Source organism: Carlito syrichta, unplaced genomic scaffold, assembly GCF_000164805.1.
Source record: "Carlito syrichta isolate Samal-C Ts95f unplaced genomic scaffold, Tarsius_syrichta-2.0.1 Scaffold302277, whole genome shotgun sequence".
NCBI lineage: Eukaryota > Metazoa > Chordata > Mammalia > Primates > Tarsiidae > Carlito > Carlito syrichta.
The window spans coordinates 295403-317025 of NW_007246373.1; the positions used below are offsets into that span (position 1 = coordinate 295403).

Here is a 21623-nt window from a genome sequence, read left to right on the forward strand (position 1 = left end):
GGGGGGGTGGGGGGGTACCTTCACTATAGAATACTAGTCTTTAAATAACACTTGACCAAACACAATAAAGTCCTTCCCCTTCCTTGATGGGATTTGATACACTAGAAATCCAAATGGTATTTTCCTTTTGTTTCTTTGCCTTCTGTAGCGAAGCGATGACGATGACAGAGGCAGTGACAGGAAAGATGGAGCTCTTGAGGAGCAAATAGAAAGACTACAGGAAAAAGTAGAGTCTGCTCAGAGTGAACAAAAAAACCTCTTCCTCGTCATATTTCAGGTATCTTGGCTTGGCTTGTTTTCTTTGATACGTCAAAGAAAACAATACATTTCTTTAGTTTTTTGTTGGGGGGCGGTTTGAGTTGGAGTCTCACTCCATCACCCAGCCTGGAGTGCAGTGGCACGCTCAAGGCCACCCCAGCTCAGGCTATCCTTCTGCCTCACAAGCAGCTGGAACTACAGGTGTATGCTACCAGGCCCGGCTAATTTTTTGATTTATTGTAGACACCAGGTCTCACCAAGTTGCTCAGGCTGGTCACAAGCCCCTGGGCTTAGGCAATCCTCTCACCTTAGCCTCCCAAAGTACTGGGATTACAGACTTGAACCACTGAGCCCGGCCATTTCTTTAGTTTTAAGAAATGTTTTTAGTTATAAGAGGAATGCATTGCTCACTTATAGAAGAGTTTAAAAATCCAGAAATTCACAAAGGAATAAAATAAGTTCATCACTTGGAGGCACCCATGTACGCCTCAGGTCTGGGCTATTTACTGAGCATTCTTTGCCTGTGCATTTTTCCATGCCTTAAAAAAAAAGTGAACTGCTTTTGTTAAATATCTGTTGCATATTTAACTATTCCCGATTGTTGATCATTTAGGTAATTGTTTTCACTTCATGAACATTTTTTGTGCATGGGTTTCTGTTAACATTTCTGATAACTTCATTAGAATAGATGCCAAGAAATAATATTACTAGTATAAGTAGTTTAAGACATTAAAGGTCTTTCTTATTGCCAGGAAAGATGGACCAATTCACATTATTACCGGTATGCCTTTCTAGATTAACAATACTTAATGAATTATGAAAGTTAGGGACGTATGCCACAAAGACAGAATGGAACAAGCAATACTTTGAGGCCTCGTTGTCATTAATTTATTTCTGAAGTATAAGATTCTTACTCTAATACTTCAACTTCATTCCCCCTTTCCAGCGTTTTATCATGATCTTGACTGAGCACTTAGTACGATGTGAAACTGATGGGACCAGTGTATTAACTCCATGGTATAAGAACTGTATAGAGAGACTCCAGCAGATCTTCCTACAGGTTAGTGGGGAACTTTGATTAGATAATAAGCACCACTGTTCTCAGCCATGAAGATTTTTTTTTTTTTTTAATCTTATGAGACTTATTAGGAGCTTAGGTAGTACTATAGACCATTTAGTTCCATTTTTCTCATTTTCCTCTGTATTTTCTTAATGTTGGGCTTTTCAGGAGTCCATTATTCCTATGAGTGCTTTTTTTTTCCCCTACCTTTTTTCATTCCCCAGCATGGGTGGGCTGCTTAGGGACATGTCCTATAGAATTGTTTACATGCTTTTTCCTGACCTAAACATTCCCTTTTCTGTGTCCACAGCATCACCAGATAATCCAGCAGTACATGGTGACCTTGGAGAACCTTCTCTTCACTGCTGAATTAGATCCTCATATCCTGGCTGTGTTCCAGCAGTTTTGTGCCCTGCAGGCTTAAGGGTCATTTTTTTTCTCCCTCATGTCAAATTTTTTTAAAAATATCTTAAAATAATTTGTCTTATTTTTGATGGTTTGAATGCTTGCTTTCTTGTAGTATCCTTTTATTTCTTAAACAAAAGGGGAGGACAGTCAAAAATAATGGCATTACTTTTAATTGCCCCCCAAAAGCAATTATTTCCTATTGACAATGTGACGATGATCATGACGTACTATATATGTGACACATACAAGATTTCTGTGATCAAGTTGATATTTTTTCTCTTTGAGGAACAAAATAGCTGATCTGAGGTATGTGAAGCACTAGAGGTCAAGCTTACATAGTACATAGAACCAATGAGTTTATTACTAAGTAGCATAGCTTTTCACAGCTCGTGGATAACTTAACATGACTGAAATAAAACTAAAAGTATGTTTTTTAGACTTTGGTATTTCATGATTTATCATCTTAGTTTACTTAAAATTTGTGGTTTCTTACTGAAGGTATACTCCCTTTGAAATTTTATCTTCAAAATATTTTTTTTCAAGTAGTATCCTAAGATACTACTTGTTAGCATATAAAAGTATTACTATTTAGAGCAACAGTTCCCAAATTTTTCTAAACATAAATCACCTGGTAATCTTCAAAGTTGATTTAGAATTTAAATTACAATCCCTAAGGGTGGAACCTAGACATCAGTAGTTCCTAAAGTGCCCCAAATGATTTCCAGGTTTGGGTAACCATCATATCTTTGGGTTTTTGTTTGTTTGTTTGTTTGTTAATTGGAGTCTCTGTCACCCAGCTTGGAGTGCAGTGGCACACTCACGGCCACCCCAGTGTCAACCTGCTGGCCTCAGGCGATCCTTCTGCCTCAGTCTTCCAAGTAGCCGAAACTGTACAGGCGTGCACTATCATGCCTGGCTAATTTTTTTATTTTTTGTAGCGATGAGGTCTCGCCAAGTTGCCCAGGCTGTTCTTGAACCCATGGGCTCAGGCAATCCCCTCACCTTGGCCTCCCAAAGTGCTTGGGATTACAGGCTTGAGCCACCACACCCAGCCAACCATAATATCTTGAAGTATCTGGTCATTTCTGTAGTCTCTGAAGAGGTTTGTCCAAGGTCATGTAGTGAATTACATGCTAAAATGTAGCTAGATTTTCTAAAACTGTATTTGGAATTAGATGTGGGTTTAGATTTTATGGAACTTGGTCCAAATAACTGCTGTTTCCTTAGCCTCTTTCCTGTGTGGTGGTAATGCTTAAATAAGATGACAGCAGTTTGTAAAATAATATACAAGTATAAGGAATTATCTGACATTCAAAATTTCTAGGATTTTTAGACTTTTTATCATTAAACCTTGGGGAAAAATTTACCAGTAATCCTACAACTGCTGGTAGTGTTTTTGTACACTTGTATAATGTAGGTATCTTTTTATTTTGAATTAATTATATAAGTTTATGATGCATTAAGCATTCTCCATATTTTGATATATATCTTTTTGGTTTACCATGCATTTTAGTGGCTACAGAATATAGTCCACTCAATAGTTGGGAATTCCTTGGATTTTTAAATATTATTTAAAACAGTAAACTATTATTCCAAAAAATCATGTTTGTAGAGCAGGATGCTAGCAGGGAGAACTAAAACCTAGGTTTTTGGCTAAATATTCTGGTTTATACAATTCATCCTTCCCATTGCTTAAGCACAACACAGACTACATAAGTACAGTTGACCTTTGAAGAACTGCTCAGGTCCACTTAATACACAGGTTTACTTCCATATCTGCCACCCCTGAGACAGTAAGACCAACCTCTCTTCCTCAGCTTATTCTACATGAAGATGAGAATGAAGACCTTTGTGATGATCCATTTCCACTTAATATTTCCCTTCCTTTTGATTTTCTTAGCATTTTTCTCCAGCTTACTTCATTGTAAGAATACAGTTCATAATACATAAACATTCAATATATGTTAAATCAGTTGATTGTTACAGGTAAGGCTTCTAATCAGCAGCAGGCTATTAAGTTTTGGGGAAGTCAAAAGTTTACCACATAGATTCTCAGCTCTGTAGGGGCTCAACACTTCTTACTCTCAATGTTGTTCAAGGGTCAGCTGTAGTGTGAAATGACTTCTGTCCTCAAGAAGCCAAAGGATAACCTTTAAGGCATTGGTAATTTTGACTCTAAACTGCTTTGTAATCCTTTCACAATGTAATTTTGGCTAGTTATGCTTGATCCACATTCTAGGCAAATTTATAAGTTTTCATTTCCTTTCTCTTGATCGTCTCCTTCATGTATAATGGTTGCTTCTAACAACTGTTCATTGATGTGACGCTACTCTGTTCAAGTCTGACATTTAGGTATATGGAAAACCTGAAATAGGGAGTGAATTTTGAAAAATATAAAGGTGCAAGAGCATTAATAGTTGCTACTAATGAAGCTCATACAGACAAAAGAATGGCATGCAACTGTACATCATGCCTTGCAATAAAACAATATTCTGTTATATTGTTCTGATGCAATTTAACATGTTTCTGTCAAAGTAACATATGCTATTTTCCCAATCTATAGTTATACCTGAAAATGAAAGATAAGGAAAGATTTTGCCAACCTCAATAGAGGAAATTTGGCTGTCAAAGACATCTGGATACCAAGATTGTCTCTAACTGATGAGGGTAAAGAGTGAATGGAAGCATATGTCAACTAAATATATAACTGTAATGGCCTTGATAATATGTGCTCATTAACTAAGTGGCTTTACCTGCCAGGTGCAAGTAATATTAAGTACTTAAAACTCCTTTGAAATGATTATGCTATCTTTACAGATAAAAATGGGCCCATTGTGTAACTTGTCGAGGGTCTACAGCTAGTAAGTGGATTTGAACCTACATTCATCTGGCTCCAGAACTTTGTGTCCCCCACAATACAGTAATGAGCTTGTCAGTCAACAGTCTGAACCCCTAGTTATTTTGTTGTCCACAAGCCGGAAGCTTTTATACACCAGGGTAATCTTGCTGCCCATTCATAATTAATTTTTACTGAGCTGTAATATTTAGCATAACATATAAAAAGTCAAAGAGAAGCAACATTACACATTTTTGTGTTGAATATTTTTATGGAGAATACTTAGTAATTATAGTGTCAATACTATTTGGACTTGATTTGTTTTGACTTAATACCTTTCTCCAAGTGTAATCTCTACCCCTGTCTAGAGAAAAATGGAAATGTATAAACTTCCTATTTCTTCTATTTGTACGGTAGAGTAAAAAGTCATGTCAAAACAATTTGAAAATATCCAGTTTATCTTAACTTGAATTTGTTTTTCTCAAAAAATAATACATAGACCCTGTAGTCAAGCTACTTAGTAATTCTTTTGTTTTTTTGTGTTGGAGTCTCTCTCTGTCACCCAGACTGGAGTGCAGTGGCTGCTCCTGGCCACCGCACCCTCAACCTGCTGGGCTCCGGCGATCCTTCCGCCTCAAGCCTTCCAAGTAGCTGGAACTACAGGCATGCGCTACCACGCCCAGCTAATTTTTGATTTATTGTGGAGATGAGGTCTCACCAAGTTGCCCAGGCGGGTCTTGAACCCGTGGGCTCAGGCAATTCACTCACCTCAGCCTCCCAAAGCGTGGGATTACAGGCTGAGCCACTGAGCCCGGCTAGTAATTCTTTTGACAAGAAAACTTGACCAGCTAAATGTGATCCAAATGCCAGAAGTGATGTGAGGTTGTAGGTTGTCACTTTCTTCCCGTAGATGTATTAAATGAGCCTGAACAAGCAAGCTGTCTTCCTTCCTAGGACGAAATGAACATACCTATGAGACACTCAGCATGGTATGTGCCTGGAACCTAGTAAATAAATGCTCAGTAAATGTTGGAAGTACTTAAAATAAGCGTATTAGTACTTTCTTTGATCCACAGAGATTCAACCATGAAAATAGCTGTTTCCCATTTTAATAGGGTTAGACACTAATGTTAAGGCCTATAGTAGTAAGCCCCAAGAATACTGAAAACATGGTCATGCTCCTACAGCTTAATATTTATTGCTATTTGCCAGAAATAGCTCCAAAAAGCTGACCCAGAACCAGAGGCACAGCATACTCCTTTGTTTTAGGGTTAAGAATCCAGTTCAAAAAGCTTTAGCCTTTACTGAAAGTTATTCCTCCTATTCCAATCCAGGGTTTGCCTTGGTCTCTTGTTCCTCAGTTTGTACCTCTGATCTGCCACTTTTAAGTTTACTCTACTACTTGGCTCCCATCCCTGTTTTGAAAAAGCAATCACAGACCTGACATTGTGCACACAGGCCAGCTGGACTTTCACTGAAACTTACTCTAAATATGCATAATTATTAATGAGGCATTTTTTAATACATCTATGAAGACATAACATTTTTGTGAATTTTAAACAAAGCCAATCTAACTTTCCTTTATTTGCGTGAAGTTCTATAAAACAGTACAGTGAACTAAAAATCACATTTTTTCATACGTCAGCTCATGGCCACACACAGTGCAAGTCTTCCGGTACATGTCATCTTCTAGGTTTTCTTCTGGTCCATACTCATGTTGATGAGCAATCATTTCTCTTTTCCACACACTGCTTCTTACTGCTCGCCGCAATTCTAAGACAAAAAGAAAAGCTTTTCAGTAGTGCTGTTCAGCTGAATCAAAAATTCATCGGGGCTTTCACCCAAAAATAAAATTAAAGATAAACCAAAAATTAAAGTTTACCTTAATTTATAACAAACGTTGGTTATAAACTTGACACACTTCTTACCCTACCAGCTTGGCCTATGAAATCTTTCAAGTCATTGTTGGAGCAGTATAAAATGAAAGATTCAGAAATGGATGTGTGGGTCAGAGGTATAGCAAAAGAGAACCAAATTCAGAAGTGAGATGAGAAGCAATAGTGTACGTTCAGATACATTTGACTCTTTAGATAACAGAATGCTACAGGTAACAGAAAGGGGAGTCAGTTGAGATAACTAAGAAAAAGGAATACTTTTAAGTTCTATGTTTATAAGTCAGGACCTGCTTCCATTAATGACAAGTCAAGCTTTGCGTGCAAGAAAACTACCACTATGCTGATTGTTTTCATCTCAAAGTGGTCATGCAATTTACTTCAAGTCTGTTAAAGTTCTTTATCTTATAAAATGATAGCATTATTTTAGGAGAGGGGTTGTTAATAGTTTCTGCTAAGTACAACCTAAAAATAAGAATTATAAAATATTAAGAACTGCAAAGAACCATCGAGTTTTTATTTCACTTCATTTTATTTTGCAGTTTGGGAAACTGAGCACAGATAGCATGTGAACCCAGGTCATCATCTTGTTCCAATGTTTGGGGCTTTTTCTGCTACTTCATGTTAAAGTCATTTTACAAGGAAAATTATGTTGGATTCTTCGAAAACAACTCAGTAAGCCATATTTTAAAAGTTCACATTGCATATCACCTTAAGAAACCAAGTACTTAGTGTTAACTGGAAATGAATAGTTTCTAGTTTAATTAATAAAAAGTGACATTGTTTACATTTCTATTCTCACCAGAAGTCCACCCAGCACATAACTGTCTTTGACAGTGGCACTACCAAAAGGAGAATGATGGCTATCTTTTATCAACACAACCATAAAAATTGGCATAAACCAAGTGATCACATATTTTCCTCTAACCTATTTTAGATCTCTTATAAGCTGTATCAAAATTCTACTTGAATCTTCATATTTTCTGCATTTATTATATCACGAGGATAAAAGCAAACACAGGGCTATGTATCAGGTACTGTTCTAAAACATGTTAAATGCATTTAATCCTCCCAACCCTCTTAGGTAAGCAAGACTATCTCAATTTTACAGATGAGAAAAGAAATTAGGCTCAGAGAAATTACAGGCTGCCTGATGTCAAACAGCTAGTTGGTGGCAGAGGTACAGTCTAGCTCAGGTCCATGTTCTTAACCACTAAGCTGTACTTTTTCATATCTCCAGCATGAAAAGCACTTTCTTTTGAGATTATTTTCAAGCTTTTTCAATGTAGATACCTCTAGATAGTTTTTTACCTGGGGAGAAAATTATGTTCGTCCTAGCTCTAATCTTCATTCCTGCCAATCTCCTCTCATTCTGAAGAATCCTTGTTTTTCTAGCTATATCTGGAATGTGCTCTCTTATTTTACAAGACTTAGGACATTTTCTAAATAAAAAATAAATGATAATGATGACCAGAACTGTAATGCCTCTTGGTTTCAGACAAGGGTAGGAAGATGTTTTCTGTTTGAATTCCAGTACCTGCTTTTCAATTTTTTCCTGATGTAAGCCACTTTACAACCCCACTGAGAAAATCTCTCAATTTGACTGCAGTCCAATCATGCTAAACTAACTTCTCTACCTAATTTGACTATTACATGTACTTAGAAAGAGAGGTAAGAAAGAAAAATTATTTTCTTAATACTGAAAAAATACTTAAGCAAAAAAACCTAACTTTCTGGCCATAATTGAACCTATGGTTTTACAATGACTTACACTTTTTCTTCCCATAATTCAGTAGTCTAGCAATAAATATAATGAGGACAACAGGAGCAGGTTTCTCATTGTCAGAGAAGAGAGTATAAATAAAACGAACGCTGAAATTTTGTACTAGAACTGGATGTATCAATATAAATTCAAGGTTTTTTATTTTACACACATAGAGACACAGAAATATAGCTACACATGTGTTATGTGCTAGAATGTCAAAAGAAGAACTCACAAGGACACAAGAGCTAGCCACTGGGCCAAATCTGAGACAATGTGAACACCAAAATAAGAAAAGAAAAAATCAAAGCCACTGGCCAAAAAACAAATTAATGAGCCCACAACACTAATAAGTAAATGGGGGCAAGGATGCTGCAGAGTGCTGACTGCCAGCTGGTTAAATTCAGAAATGCTAGCACTATAAAACAGTTGTTACAACCCAACATACTAAGGACAGGTTCTATCTAGCAAGAACCATCAACTGGTGGTTGCTACATCCAGAAGGAACTATTATGGAAAAGTAGGAAATAGGATAAGTAGGAAAAGTAGGTCTTTCAATTTCTTTTTGCTTCTCAAGTGTAATAAAAAAAAAAAAACTAGCTGGGCTCGGTGGCTCAGCCTATAATCCCGCGCCTTTGGGAGGCTGAGGTGAGTGGATTGCCTGAGCCCACGGGTTCAAGACCTGCCTGGGCAGCGAGACCTCATCTCTACAATAAATCAAAAAATCAGCCGGGCGTGGTAGCGCATGCCTGTAATTCTAGCTACTTGGAAGGCTGTGGCGGAAGGATCGCTGGAGCCCAGCAAGTCGAGGCTGCGGTGGCCGGGAGCGGCCACTGCACTCCAGTCTGGGTGACAGAGTGAGACTCCAACTCAAAAAAAAAACAAAACTACAGCCAGGTGGGGCAGCTCATGCCTATAATTCCAGCACCTTGGGAGGCCAAGGCGGGAGAACTGCTTGATCCCAGGCATTCAAGACCAGCCTAGGCAACATAGTGAGACTTCGTCTCTACAGAAAAGTCAAAAAATTAGCTGGGCATGGTGGTGTGTACCTGTAGTCCCAGCTACTCAGGAGGCTGAGACAAGGATAATCTGAGCCCAGGTTCGAGGATGTGGGGAGCTGTGATTGTGCCACTGCACTTCAGCCTGGGCAACAGACTGAGACTCTGACTCAAAAAGAAAAAACATTACAGCCATTGGCTATACACGTCACATGCCTCCAGATGCGAGGTCCTGAGAAAGGCCTATCACTTATATATTGTCTCCGGCCTGAAATGCATTCCCTACATCTAACCAGCAGGAAACACCAGAAAAGCCCCAAGTGAGAAATGGTTTTTTAAAGGGGGAGACTGAATAAGCCCGAGAATTAATCAAAAATGTCAATGCCATAAAAGAAAAGGGTTGTGGAAATATCCCAGCATAAAATGAGATGAGAAGGACTTGGTACCTAAAATCAATGCCCAAGCCTAGCCTGAATCCTGTCCTAGAAGGGAATCATTAAAAAGGACATTACTGGGTCAGCTAACAACTAAAATATGGATGGTAGATTAGATTAAAACACGAAATGTTAAGTTTACTCAAGTTAATGATACTTTGGTTATGTAACAACATATTAGGCAATACACACTAGTATTTAGGGGTAAAAGGTGGTGGTCTGCAACTTATTCGGAAGTAGCTCAGAAAAAAAATATTGTATATCTACATATATAAGCAGCATTCAAATGGCAGGAAGTGTTAACAATAGGTCAGTCTTGGGTAAAAGATATATGGCTCTTTAATCTTGCAATTTTTTTTTGTCAGTTTGAAATTATTTACAAAACAAAACAAAACAAAAAGACAGGAGCAGCTAGCTTGAGGGGATTCCACTAGCCAAATCTTGGACAGTTTGAACACCAAAATGAATAATGACAGGAAGGGACTGTAATACATTGATTTCAGAATAAGAATCCATGAGTCCAACTGATACTGATTTTTTAATCTATTATTTTTATTTTATTTCAAAAATTGTTTTTTAAAGGGGGAGGAAAAGCTCTTCTTCTTCCAAAGGAAGCCAAATAACAAATACAGAAGGCATGACAAATATAAAATCACTATTTCTATGTATCCTAATAACTGACTCAGGTAAGTCTCATGGCTATGTAAAACACAAGGAATGAGATATTCACCGTGTCAGATTTCTTACTAATTACAAGGGGAATAGGGTACCTTTACAATGGAGAAACCTGGCAGATATCACCTTAACCAAACAAACTATCAACCTTCAAGGAGAATTGGCACCATGTGGCCATATTAAACATCAACCAGAGAGTATTTGTACCAAAAACATTTGATTGGATTCTAATCATGAGGAAGCAAGCTGCTAACAAATCCAAATGGAAGGACACACTACACAACAGCTGGCCTGAACACTTAAAAAATATCAATGCCATGAGCCAGGCGTGGTGGCTCATGTCTGTAATCCCAGCACTTTGGGAGGCAGAGGCAAGAGGATTGCCTGAGCCCACAGGTTTGAGACCAGCCTGGGCAAATTGCCTCTACAATAAACCAAAAAAACAGGCATGGTGATGCACTCTTGTAGTTCCAGCTACTTGGAAGGCTGAGGTGGAAGGATCGCCTGAGCCCAGCAGGACAAGGCTGCAGTGGCCATGAGCGTACCACTGCACTCCAGCCTGGGTCACAGAGTGAGACTCCAATTCAAAAAAAAAGGTCAGTGTCATGAAAGACAGAAAGGCTGAAGGCCTAAATTAAAAGCAACTATCAAGATGCATTATCCTTAGGTCAGGTGTGGTGGCTCACACCTGAAATCCCAGCACTTTGGGAGGCTGAGGTGGGAGGATTGCTTGAGTCCACGACTTCAAGACCAGCTGAGGCAACATAGCAAGACCTCGTCTCTACACAAAAACTTAAAAACTAGCTGGGCATGCTGGCACATGCCTGTAGTCCTAGTTACTCGAGAAGCTGAGGAGGAAGGATCGCCTGAGCCCAAGAGATCGAGGCTGTGGTGAGCCGTATTCATGCCACTGCACTTCAGCCTGGGTGACAGACCCTGACTCAAGAAACAAAAGCTATAAAGGACATTGAAACATCTGGGGAACATTAAACAGTATATGCTAGATAACAGCATTATTTAAAAGTTAAATTTCTGGATTGTGATTGTTCTTTAGCTATAGAGAAGAATGCCATTTTTAGGAAAAACATGTTGAAGAAGCACAATGTCTGCAAGTAACTATTCAATGGTTCAGCAAAATAATGTGTGTGTGAAAAAGAATAGTAGGGCAAATGCCAACATATGGTAAAAGAAAATTTTTTTTATTTTTATTTTTTTTATTTTAGAGATGTGGGGTATAATTCAGGGTTAGGTATACAAATGTTCATTATGCAGATACCCTTGTTAATGAGGTGTGTCCCCCCCAAGGCAGATTCCCACTACTGCTGCAAAAAAATGTTTAAATAAAGGTTAACCTTTTTTTCACATTACTTCATTTAACATCGTAAAACCTAGGAAAGTATAGAAATCAACTACTGCTGAGAAAAGGTTTGAAGGCCTAAAATAGACCTTGGGAGAGATAGGGAAAACTGGTGGGTACGCAGGGGCTCATGTCCTAAGCAGCATGGAAAGCCTAATTTAGAACAAAGTAGTGGTTTACCAGGTTGCAACCTCCTAGTCCCACTGGCTTAGAATTCACAATGCAAAAAGGTGTTATATAAGGACTGCCTCTTCTGGAAATTTATGGAAGATTCATAGTAACCAGTCTTGTTACTGGTATCTTTAAGAATTACTTATACTTTTTACCCAAAAAAGTTTTCCCCTAAATCCTTGTTTCAATGAAAAATTTATTTTATGCCACTCTAAAACTTGTATTCAGTTTAATATCTTAATTTTGCAAAAGAGGTGGTCTGTATTCAAAGAAACCCAAAGCTGTTTATCAGGTAAACTTGTATGAGAACTAGCTGAAGGAGCCCTTCTAAATACTTGATGGGAGAGTAGGAAGTACTGACTTAGGGTGCTCCTTGTTAACTGAAGGGGAAAAATTACAAAGAAGGAAAAGACAATAACATGATGCGTTGATCTTATTTTGATTGTGCCCCCCCAAACTCTCCTGAGAGGAGCCCCCAAACGGTCTTAAATATAGCCACAGGGTCAGGATGTACAGTGTCCACAAACTTAGAAATGTCCTCAAATGGGACTTCTTACCCACCTCTTGGTAGGAAAGCACATAGTAACAAATAATGAAGATTAATTTATTTTCCTTTTTTACAAAGGGTAACCTCTACCATACTGAATAAGAGAAAGCTGAGTATAACTAAAGAAAAGCCTATATCCACCTTATTGCAGAAAGGAGGCATGCAAACCCAAAATGTTCTGTATATTTGAACTAGTTGAATATTCCTATCCAATATCAAGGCCAACACATACTGCAATTCTGAAATGCTATTCAACTGAACAGCAGCTCTGCTTTCATGTATCTGAGATCTGTAACAATTTGAATTCTGACAAAACTCTTGTCTTTCACCTTATCTATTTATATATACCTTATACTACTTATACTTTGATTTTTTTTCCATAGTAAGATAAATTCTAAACTGCCAAAGTAGGAGATCATATTCTAAAAGTAGTAAATGTAATCTTGCCTTTCCATAAAGAAGTAAACTTTATGTCAGTTTCTTTGTGGATCAAATCAGAAGAGCAAAAGGAAAAAGGTTTCAATTTCTTTTCAACTAAAAAACTTAGACTTGCTTTTACTCCTCTCTGTTCTGAGCCTTCTGAGCAAATGGCACAGCAAGCTCCTTGTTCCTAACCCCTACAGTGTCTACTCCACTCTCAGCCCTCTGTGGCCTAGTCAAGAGGACAGGAACACAGCCACCAACCTCTAAAGTAAATCAACAAGAAGAGCCCATAATTAAAGAAGGCATCATACTGACCTTTCTGCACACTAAACACCAAAAAACAATGGAATAATGTTTACAGCTGAGAATTCAGATATTCATATGTAGAAAAAAAACCAGAAAAACATTCTTATTTGTAGAAGCTTGGAAATTACACCGCTCATATAACCTCTTGGATAAATTTCCTCAAAAGACACATTTCACTTCATTCAAACAAACAAAGTCCTAAGAAGTCTAACTCCTGTGAAAAACTTTAGGGAAAATTCAGAACCTTCAAGGATGAAGAAAATCCATAGTAACTTAAATGGTGATTAATAGCAGCAGTGAGGGAAAAAAAGTCAATTATATTTAAATTTATATTTATTTTTAAAATACCAATAAAAATTGTGTCAATCTTTTTAGAACATACTGTTCACACTAATCTTTAATATAAATGCTTATCTTGATATAATTTTTACAGAAAAAAGCATGAGATGAAACAGATAATTTTGGGAAGATTCTTCAATGAAATGCTCTGATATGGCATAATCTAATATTGGAAACCTCTCTACAAAGGCATAAAAGTATGCCTATCTTCTGATTCAGGAATTGATATGTGACTATAATTTATATAAAGATATTTATCATGCAGTTGTCTTGATAAACTTCATAAATATCCAGTAGTGTTTCTATTTTTATTTTTTAAAAAGTTAAAGGGCTCTGGAAAGAAAAGAACTGGAAGAACAGACATTAAAATGTTGCTGATAATTGTCTCTGAGTAGTAAAATCATGAGATAAGAGTTCTTTAGTTTTCTAACTTCTCTGCACTATACATGAATTACACTTGAAAAGGGAAAAAAACCCGCACAATGAGAAGGAACAAGGAAGGTTTACATTCAATTTTTGGTTTTGCTTTCTTGTATGTTTTGTATGACATCTGAGTTATCCTATTCACCCTCCAAAACCTGTTCTAAATCCTAAAAAAATAACCAAAATTATTATGGCTAGGACATTCACTTTAAATGAATTAATTTAGTGTATTAAGTTAGTGTAACCCAATATCTGTACACACTTTACATAAATACTGCATGAAGAATATTTGTGTACTTTTTTAAGACTCTTTTGTAGGATTCTGTGATACAGTGGAAAGTGCCCTTTGTGCTCCTGCAGCACCCTATTTTATCACTATCACCGTACTTTTCACACACTATTATGATTTTCTCTTTCTCTCCTGACAAACCGTGACTCCACATCAATGTTGGCACAGTGCCTGGCAAATAATTGACATTTGGTAAATATTAGATGCACTGGTGAGTGGATGAACAGATAGACTTACATACAAACATGAATGGAGGCATGGACAAACTAATGCAGAGACAGATGGACAGGGGAATGGAGAGCTGTGCACAGAGACAGATGCATAGATACTTCAGAAAGACTTTCAGTCAAACACCTAGTTCCAGTCCCAACTCTTGCCAATGACTATGTAACAAGTCGCTCCACCTTTCTGGATCTTTTAGTCATACACAAAAAGTGATTAGACTAGATGACATCTGAAAGTTCCTTCTCGCTAATAAATTAGACGACTAAGATTTAGGGCATATTATTTTCATTCTAAACAATTAGAAAGGTTTGTTGGTGGGTGTCTGTTATCACACTGTTGATCATATTTAAGATTTAAATGATGCCAAATCCTTGATAGGGGTACTATTCCTGATCCTACCATTGTTCCTATATAAAACATGATTCACTTTAAGATGATGGCTTACTACATACTTTTTAGAAATGCAGTACTGTGAAGTTTTAACCAAGAGCCTCAAACACCAACATACTGAGGGCAAACTTAAAGTCATTTTTCTTTTCAATCAACATAAAAACACATTCCACTCTATTGGTGAATTTATATCTTTAAACGGAAGGCTTTCTGCAAAGTGGTAAAACAATCCTTCATGATAAAAAATGTAGTCCCTTACCTTTTACTTTTTTATCAAACTTCTTCTGTTTCATTTTTTCTCGGTTTTCTTGTCTAACTTCCTTTGCTGCATCTAATGCTTCCTGACTACCCCAAACTTCAAGAGACCGCTTCACAATCTACAACACAAAATCCATATTTAAATCAGCTATGAGTCAGGGGTGCAAAATATTATAAAGTTATAATTATCAAACCATTAAGTACCAAAGAATGTTCTAATTCTAGTATAAATTTATAAATACTTATTAGAAATTTAAAAGATTTTAAATACTAATGATAAGAAACAGCTCTAATAAAACATCTATCTAAACCTATAAAACTCTCAGTAAATGTATGCTGAATTAGATTTTAAGTAGGAAAGTTGTCCTCTGTACTGTTGTGACAGGAATCAACAGAAGTACATGTGGTCAGTGGGTTTTTGGCAGTCTCACCAAAGAAACAGTTTGTTGACAGATTAACCACATCAGACCTAAATATGAGATCATCTCCAATAATTTCCAGCCACAGGGAACCAGCAATTACTACTCCTCATCTCCTTCTGGATCAGTAATCATTTCCATCCACTTGGCTAATTCTGATCTGTAGGACATGAATTTAAAAAAAAACAAAAAACAAAACTTTGGTACCTAAATGACCTAAAAAGTCTTCATTCTAGTTTTAAAACTTTGGATTATGTACCTTTTACTCTTTATAATATCATTTATACTTTAAGAAAATACTTTACTCACTAAGAATCATGCTCAGGCTACCTCTCACAATATGTTAAGGAGAACAAAATATAGCCAAACTCAAATTTCTTAACATAATTAACTGATATACCTACATTTCATAAATTCAAAGACATCACATTTCCCACAATTTTAATATATCTGAAAATGCTATATCACCAATGTACTTAATGGTACTTTAACAACTCTGAAACAATAAGCGGTTCAGAAGAATCAGACTCTGAATGCAAAGTAGTTTTGGAATACCTTAACAAATCTTTTGCACTTGTATTTTCCCTTTTATGTATGCACAAGTGTAATATATGACAAAAAACTATAATAAAGTCTAATGGCATTTGTTAAGTATAAAAAGCACAAGAAAGCACACGTTAGTTTAATTAGCATTTAAAAAATTTTAATGGTACATAAAATAATGACGAATCTCCTAATAGTCTAATATTTAATGAAATTCAGTATAGGTTTGTTTTATAATGTGACTTCTTAATCATATTTGAAGATATGGGATTTTCTAGTATCAATATATTCCAATTCAAGCTGTGCTCTAAAGCAGTGCCTTCCAGTATTTTAATATAATGGCTCAAAATGAATATTAAAGTATTTGTACCATTCTGGGGTAGATACAGGAGGCTGTTTGTGACTCAAGGCAACTGGTCTGGGCATTGGTAGCCCCAGCCACTAAGTGGATAGATATCTTGGCACACTTGTGGCCATTGGCAGCAAGTGGCGTTGAAAAGAACTGCTCTGAGATTCACTAGAGTTGCATAGACAACTGATAGCATTCCAGATGAGTATTTCCCAAACAGACCTAGATTTTAAGTATTTGAAATTCCTAAATGTTTTTTATAGATTTTTTTTTTGAGAGGTATTGGGGGTGGAGAAGGGCAGAGGAACAGGATCTGACTCCTATTCCAAACTTTTTTAGTTTCCAAATTGTACTCCTAGCATCACTCAATAGCAACATATTTGTTCCAAAGTGCCATACCAAATAGCAAAATAAGAAAACATTATGTTATTAAATGTCATCATACATGACTGTGACTCATATGCAAAACAAGAAAAGGGAAAGGATCTTTTTCATTCTCTTAAGCAAAAACTAAACTAATTATAATTAGTTCATTGTTAAAACTTTACCTGAACCGGAGTTTAAAATTAATGAACACAACTTATTAGAGACCTGTAATTTTAAGTAGAGTTTCATATCGCCCCATTGTGAATGATGAGGATTTTTCTTCACAATAAATTTAAGAGCTGGTTCTCTTTTTTCCAAATCACAGTCTTTCAGAAGGTATTCTTGTTTGGCTTCTGTTTTTGTTATAAGCTTGTGTTTATCATCAGCATCTCTGAAAACAGATTAAGTCCATTATATAAAATCAGTTATTTCAAATAAGCTAAGTTTTCTTTTTCTTCCCCACTGTATGCATCTATAGCCCAGCAGCCGAGGGACATGTAAAAAAACTCTTTCTTGTAATTCTCATGGTTAAATTAGCAGCATAAACATTCTACCAGAAAAATACTTTATCTTTTACTTATTCTGAGAAGACATATTAGCAGCAGATCCATGTCATTTAACAATTTAAAAATGTATTTAAAGTCTCTCTTATTCCAGAAAGGACTTGAAATAACTTTTAAAAGTAGAAAAGACATAAATAAAAACAAAGACTCAATGAGAAAGAAAATATTAAAGGATAAAGTCAAAATGGACAAGAAATAAGGAATATAATATCAAGATCCAATTGGGTGCAGTTGGTTCAGAGCTTCCAGTTGGTTCAGAGCTTTTTCAGAATCAAAATAAAATGGAGACATGGTCAGTTACAAAGTTCTTCTCATACATTTGTTCTCCACCTATAAGCTACGTATTGTTCAAGGCACTAAGAATATAGCAGAGAATAAAATAAAGTCTTGTTTTAATGAGGGTCACATTCTAGTGAGGAGAAGACAGTGAACAAACATAATGACAGGTAAAAGTATGATAAGGAATATAAAACACAGTAAAGGAATAGAAATTTTCAGACAGACTAGGTCATCAGAGAAGGCCACTGATAGTAGGATATTTAAGCAGAGGCTTAAGAAGCTAGAGAAAAGCTTTTTGAAAAGCTAGAGAAAGAACATCCCTAGTAAAGGAACAGCAAGAGCAAAGGCTCTACAGCAGGAGTACACTGCAGCTGGAGCTCAAAGCAAGAAGGCTGGTGTAACCACCACACCTACAGTAAGCGACAGTGAGGAGTGGTAGGAGACTGAGTCAGAGACAGACAGGGTCTTGCAAGTAATGGTGAAGACAATTTTGTTCTGAATAGGGTTAGAAACCATTAAAAAGTTTTGAGCAAAATGCTGTATGAAGAGGAGACTCCAGGAGTACAAAAGGCAGAGGTGGGGGCCAGAGACCAGTTAGAAACTACTGCAGTGCTCCAGGCAAGAACTGATAGTGGCCTAGACTAAGGCAGCAGTGAGAAAGAGGATGAGAAGCAGGTGGATTCAGGATACGGTTTGACCTAGGGCCAAAAGGATGTGGAATTAAGGGCAGTAGAGAAATATCCAATGAATAAAGTTGACCTGTACTGAAATGTTATACACTAAAGAACAGGTATAAGTCAAAAAGGGGAGAAATCAAGGATTCTATCAGAGAATCCTATCACAACACCACAGGACTTAAAACTGGGAATAACTTTAGAAAGCTACATAATTGGAACTAAAGGAGAGGACATGTAGACTCCAACGTGCTAAAATTATAATCTTTGAAGATATCAAAAGGAAATAAATGGAGGTCTGTGTTCCTAATTATATTTACTCATAAAAGTATTTTTTTTCCAAACTATGACCCAACTTTCTTTAAATTAAATACAACAGTTGCTTCTGTTTTCTCATGGAAATATATGTGGTGCTTCAGTTCCCAAAAGCTATAGTGGCTTTTAAAGAGAGTGATGACAATACTGTGGACCTTAACCATTGTATAAATGGGAAATAAGCTTATAATTTACAGTTCCACCTGGGGTGCCAGAACAGTCTCAGTCATATATCTGATCATGAGACCAGGGGCATCATCTTCCATTATCCCTCTCTACTAAGGACTCCACTCAGCAACAAGCCAGTGATGAAGGCTTCCAATGTCTGAGCAAAGACTGCAAAACAATGGGTTATCTAGGCAGGTGAGGAGCTGATCCAGGGCTGTAGGTACAAGAAAGGAACAGAGAACAGACAAGAGGGCCAAGTAAGATATCAAGACTGGAACTTCTCTGTGCAAAAGACACCAACACAGGATCTGGCTGAGTAAACAGTAGCGATAGGAGAACCATGTGAGGTGAGAAAGATTATTCTGGGGTGAATAAACAGAGATAAAGTCTAGGAGAAGAAGAAAAAGAATGGCAGAAGAATGTGATTTTTCCTCATCTATTCGCTTTATGTGGGTAGCAAAAGATGAATGGGAAAAGGTGTTCTGAGCTCCCCTATTCTCAGTGAAGATCCCAGTACTCTGACCAAGTTGTCAACATACATGGGATAACAAAGAACTAGATCATTAGGGCTGGATGAAGAGAAGAGTTAGGAACCTGCTACTGAGAGATGGTTTAAAAAAAAAATCCACACCAACAGAAAGGAAAAGGAAATTTATACGGCAGAATTAGGGCATCCTGCCTATTTTATGGGGCATATTATAAACTTTAATAAGCACAAGCTTACTGTATTTCTTTGGCAAAATGTAAACCATATAAATTTTAGGAAACTCCCTAAATAAAAGTCATAATTACAAAGAAAATATCAACTTCAAATAGACACACCTATTGTTTTACCCTAAACCTGCATGCAAACACTAGCAATTAAGAATAGCATCTTAAATAAAAATAAGTACCTGCAGTTATCACAAGTTGCCAAATCAAAGTGGCTCATAAGATAAGAATCCATAAAATCTTTCCCACATTCTTCACATATTGTGTAATCAAATTCCATAATAGGCCCTAAGGAAAGGAAAATGAGTTCTTTAAGTTTCTTTTGTGTGTGTGTGTGTGACTGGAACAATACACTTTTCTCTATGTTATTAGCTTATCATCAGATATTTTATGTCTAATATAAATACACTTAAGTAAAAGACATAGCCTTGATCAAGTTTTTACCTTTAAAAAGGAAAAAAGAAGAAATGATATAAAGAAGAAAACCCTAGCAATCCAACAAGTTTTTCTGAATCCCAACCATGTAAAAGGTACTTGTATTAGTGTTACACTGCACCTGTAAGAAACCTCTGGCCGGGCTCAGTGGCTCATCCTGTAATCCCAGCACTTTGGGAGGCTGAGATGAGTGATTGCCTGAGCCTGCAGGTTCGAGACCAGCCAGGCAACTTGGCGAGAGCTCATCTCTACAATACATCAAAATTTAGCCAGGCATAGTAGTGCGCACCTATAATTCCAGCTACTTGGAAGACTGAGGTGGAAGGATCATCAGAGCCCAACAGGTTGACACTGGGGTGGCCATGAGTGTGCTATAGAACTCCAGGCTGGGTGACAGAGAGACTCCAACTCAAAAAACAAACAAAAAAACTATTACACATTGAGTGGCTTACAACAACACATTTATTATCATATATATCTGTTGTTCAGTCTGTCATGGGTCTCAGTGAGTGAAAATCAAGGGGTTGGCAGGGCTGCATTTCTTTCTGAAGGCTTAAGGAGAATTCATCTCCTTACCTTTTCCAGATTCTAGATGCCCCTGCATTCCTTGACTTATCACCTCTTCCTCCATCTTCAGAGCCAGTGACAGTGGCTTCTCACATCGCATCATTCACTTCTTCCATAATCACATGTCCCTCTGACTCACACGTCCCTCTTCCACTTTCAAAAACCCTTGTAATTACATTGGGCCCACCTGGGATAATCCAGTATCATCTCCCATCTCAAGGTCTTTAATCTCAATCTTATTAGCCAAGTCCCTTTTGCACAGACACCTTTGGGGGCTAATATTCTACCACAGTACTGTTGAAAGTACAAAAGAGATTAGTCCCAGAGTGGGAGGGAGAAGAGGGATCTACTTACAGAACAGGGGTGACAGGCACCAACATATTACACAGTAAAGAGCAATAAAGAGCAAGGTAATAGTAGAAGAGAGACGATACAGAATTCACTGCCAAATGGGAAAATTTTTTTCTCCTTCCATTCCACTTCCTACCAGCAAAGCAAACAGTTTCCTCATTATCTGTCTCTACTACCAGATTATAAACTCCTTGAGAGAAAAGATTGTATCTAACTATGTATCCTCAACACTCAACACCCATATAGAAACTAGGTAGGATAAAGCTAGATTTTTTTTTTTTTTTGAGTGGGAGTCTCACTCTGTCACTCAGACTGGAGTGCAGTGGCATGTTCATGGCCACCACAGCCTCACCCTGCTGGGTTCAGGTGATCCTTCCGCATCAGTCTTTCAAGTAGCTAGAACCACAGGCGTGTGCCACCATGCCTGGCTAATTTTTGTATTTATTGTAGAAACAAGGTCTCGCCAAGTTGCCCACAGTGGTCTTGAACTCTTGGGCTCAGGCAGTCCTCTCGCCTCAACCTCCCAAAGTACTGGAATTACAGGCTTGAGCCACCACACCTTGCCTAAAGCTAGATTTTTTAAGGACTTCAAAGTTATAGTTTAGGATAACAAATTCTAGAGACAGATGGTGGTGATGGTACAACATTGTGAATGTATTTAATGCCACTGAACTGTATACTTAAAAATGGTTAAAATAGTACATTTTACATTAGGTATATTTTACCACAACTTTTTAAAAGAAATAACTTTTTTTTTTTGGAAAAAGATATTAAGGGCCGGGCTCAGTGGCTCAGCCTGTAATCCCACGCCTTTGGGAGGCTGAGGTGAGTG

General features: G+C 37.2%; 2 protein-coding genes across 3 annotated transcripts in view; one reads left to right on the forward strand and one right to left on the reverse strand.

The window, feature by feature from the left end:
- Positions 1–2162, forward strand: part of LOC103258544 (nuclear cap-binding protein subunit 1-like) — a 5712-nt gene extending 3550 nt beyond the window's left edge. The window contains exons 3-5 of the mRNA XM_008056213.2: positions 149–277; positions 1205–1318; positions 1629–2162. Of these exons, the coding sequence (XP_008054404.2) occupies positions 149–277; positions 1205–1318; positions 1629–1742 (357 nt within the window). The 3' untranslated portion in view covers positions 1743–2162. The remainder of the gene's footprint in view (positions 1–148; positions 278–1204; positions 1319–1628) is intronic.
- Positions 2163–6111: 3949 nt separating this feature from the next.
- The window catches only part of XPA (XPA, DNA damage recognition and repair factor), a 23884-nt gene continuing 8372 nt past the window's right edge, over positions 6112–21623 (reverse strand). The window contains exons 3-6 of one of the 2 annotated variants that reach the window (XM_008056214.1): positions 19621–19726; positions 16954–17119; positions 15053–15170; positions 6112–6335 (exon numbers count right to left, since the gene is read on the reverse strand). In XM_008056214.1, the coding sequence (XP_008054405.1) occupies positions 6187–6335; positions 15053–15170; positions 16954–17119; positions 19621–19726 (539 nt within the window). In that variant the 3' untranslated portion in view covers positions 6112–6186. Of the gene's footprint in view, positions 6336–12812; positions 13085–15052; positions 15171–16953; positions 17120–19620; positions 19727–21623 lie in introns of those variants that run through there. The other variant, XM_021711426.1, reaches the window with a different exon arrangement.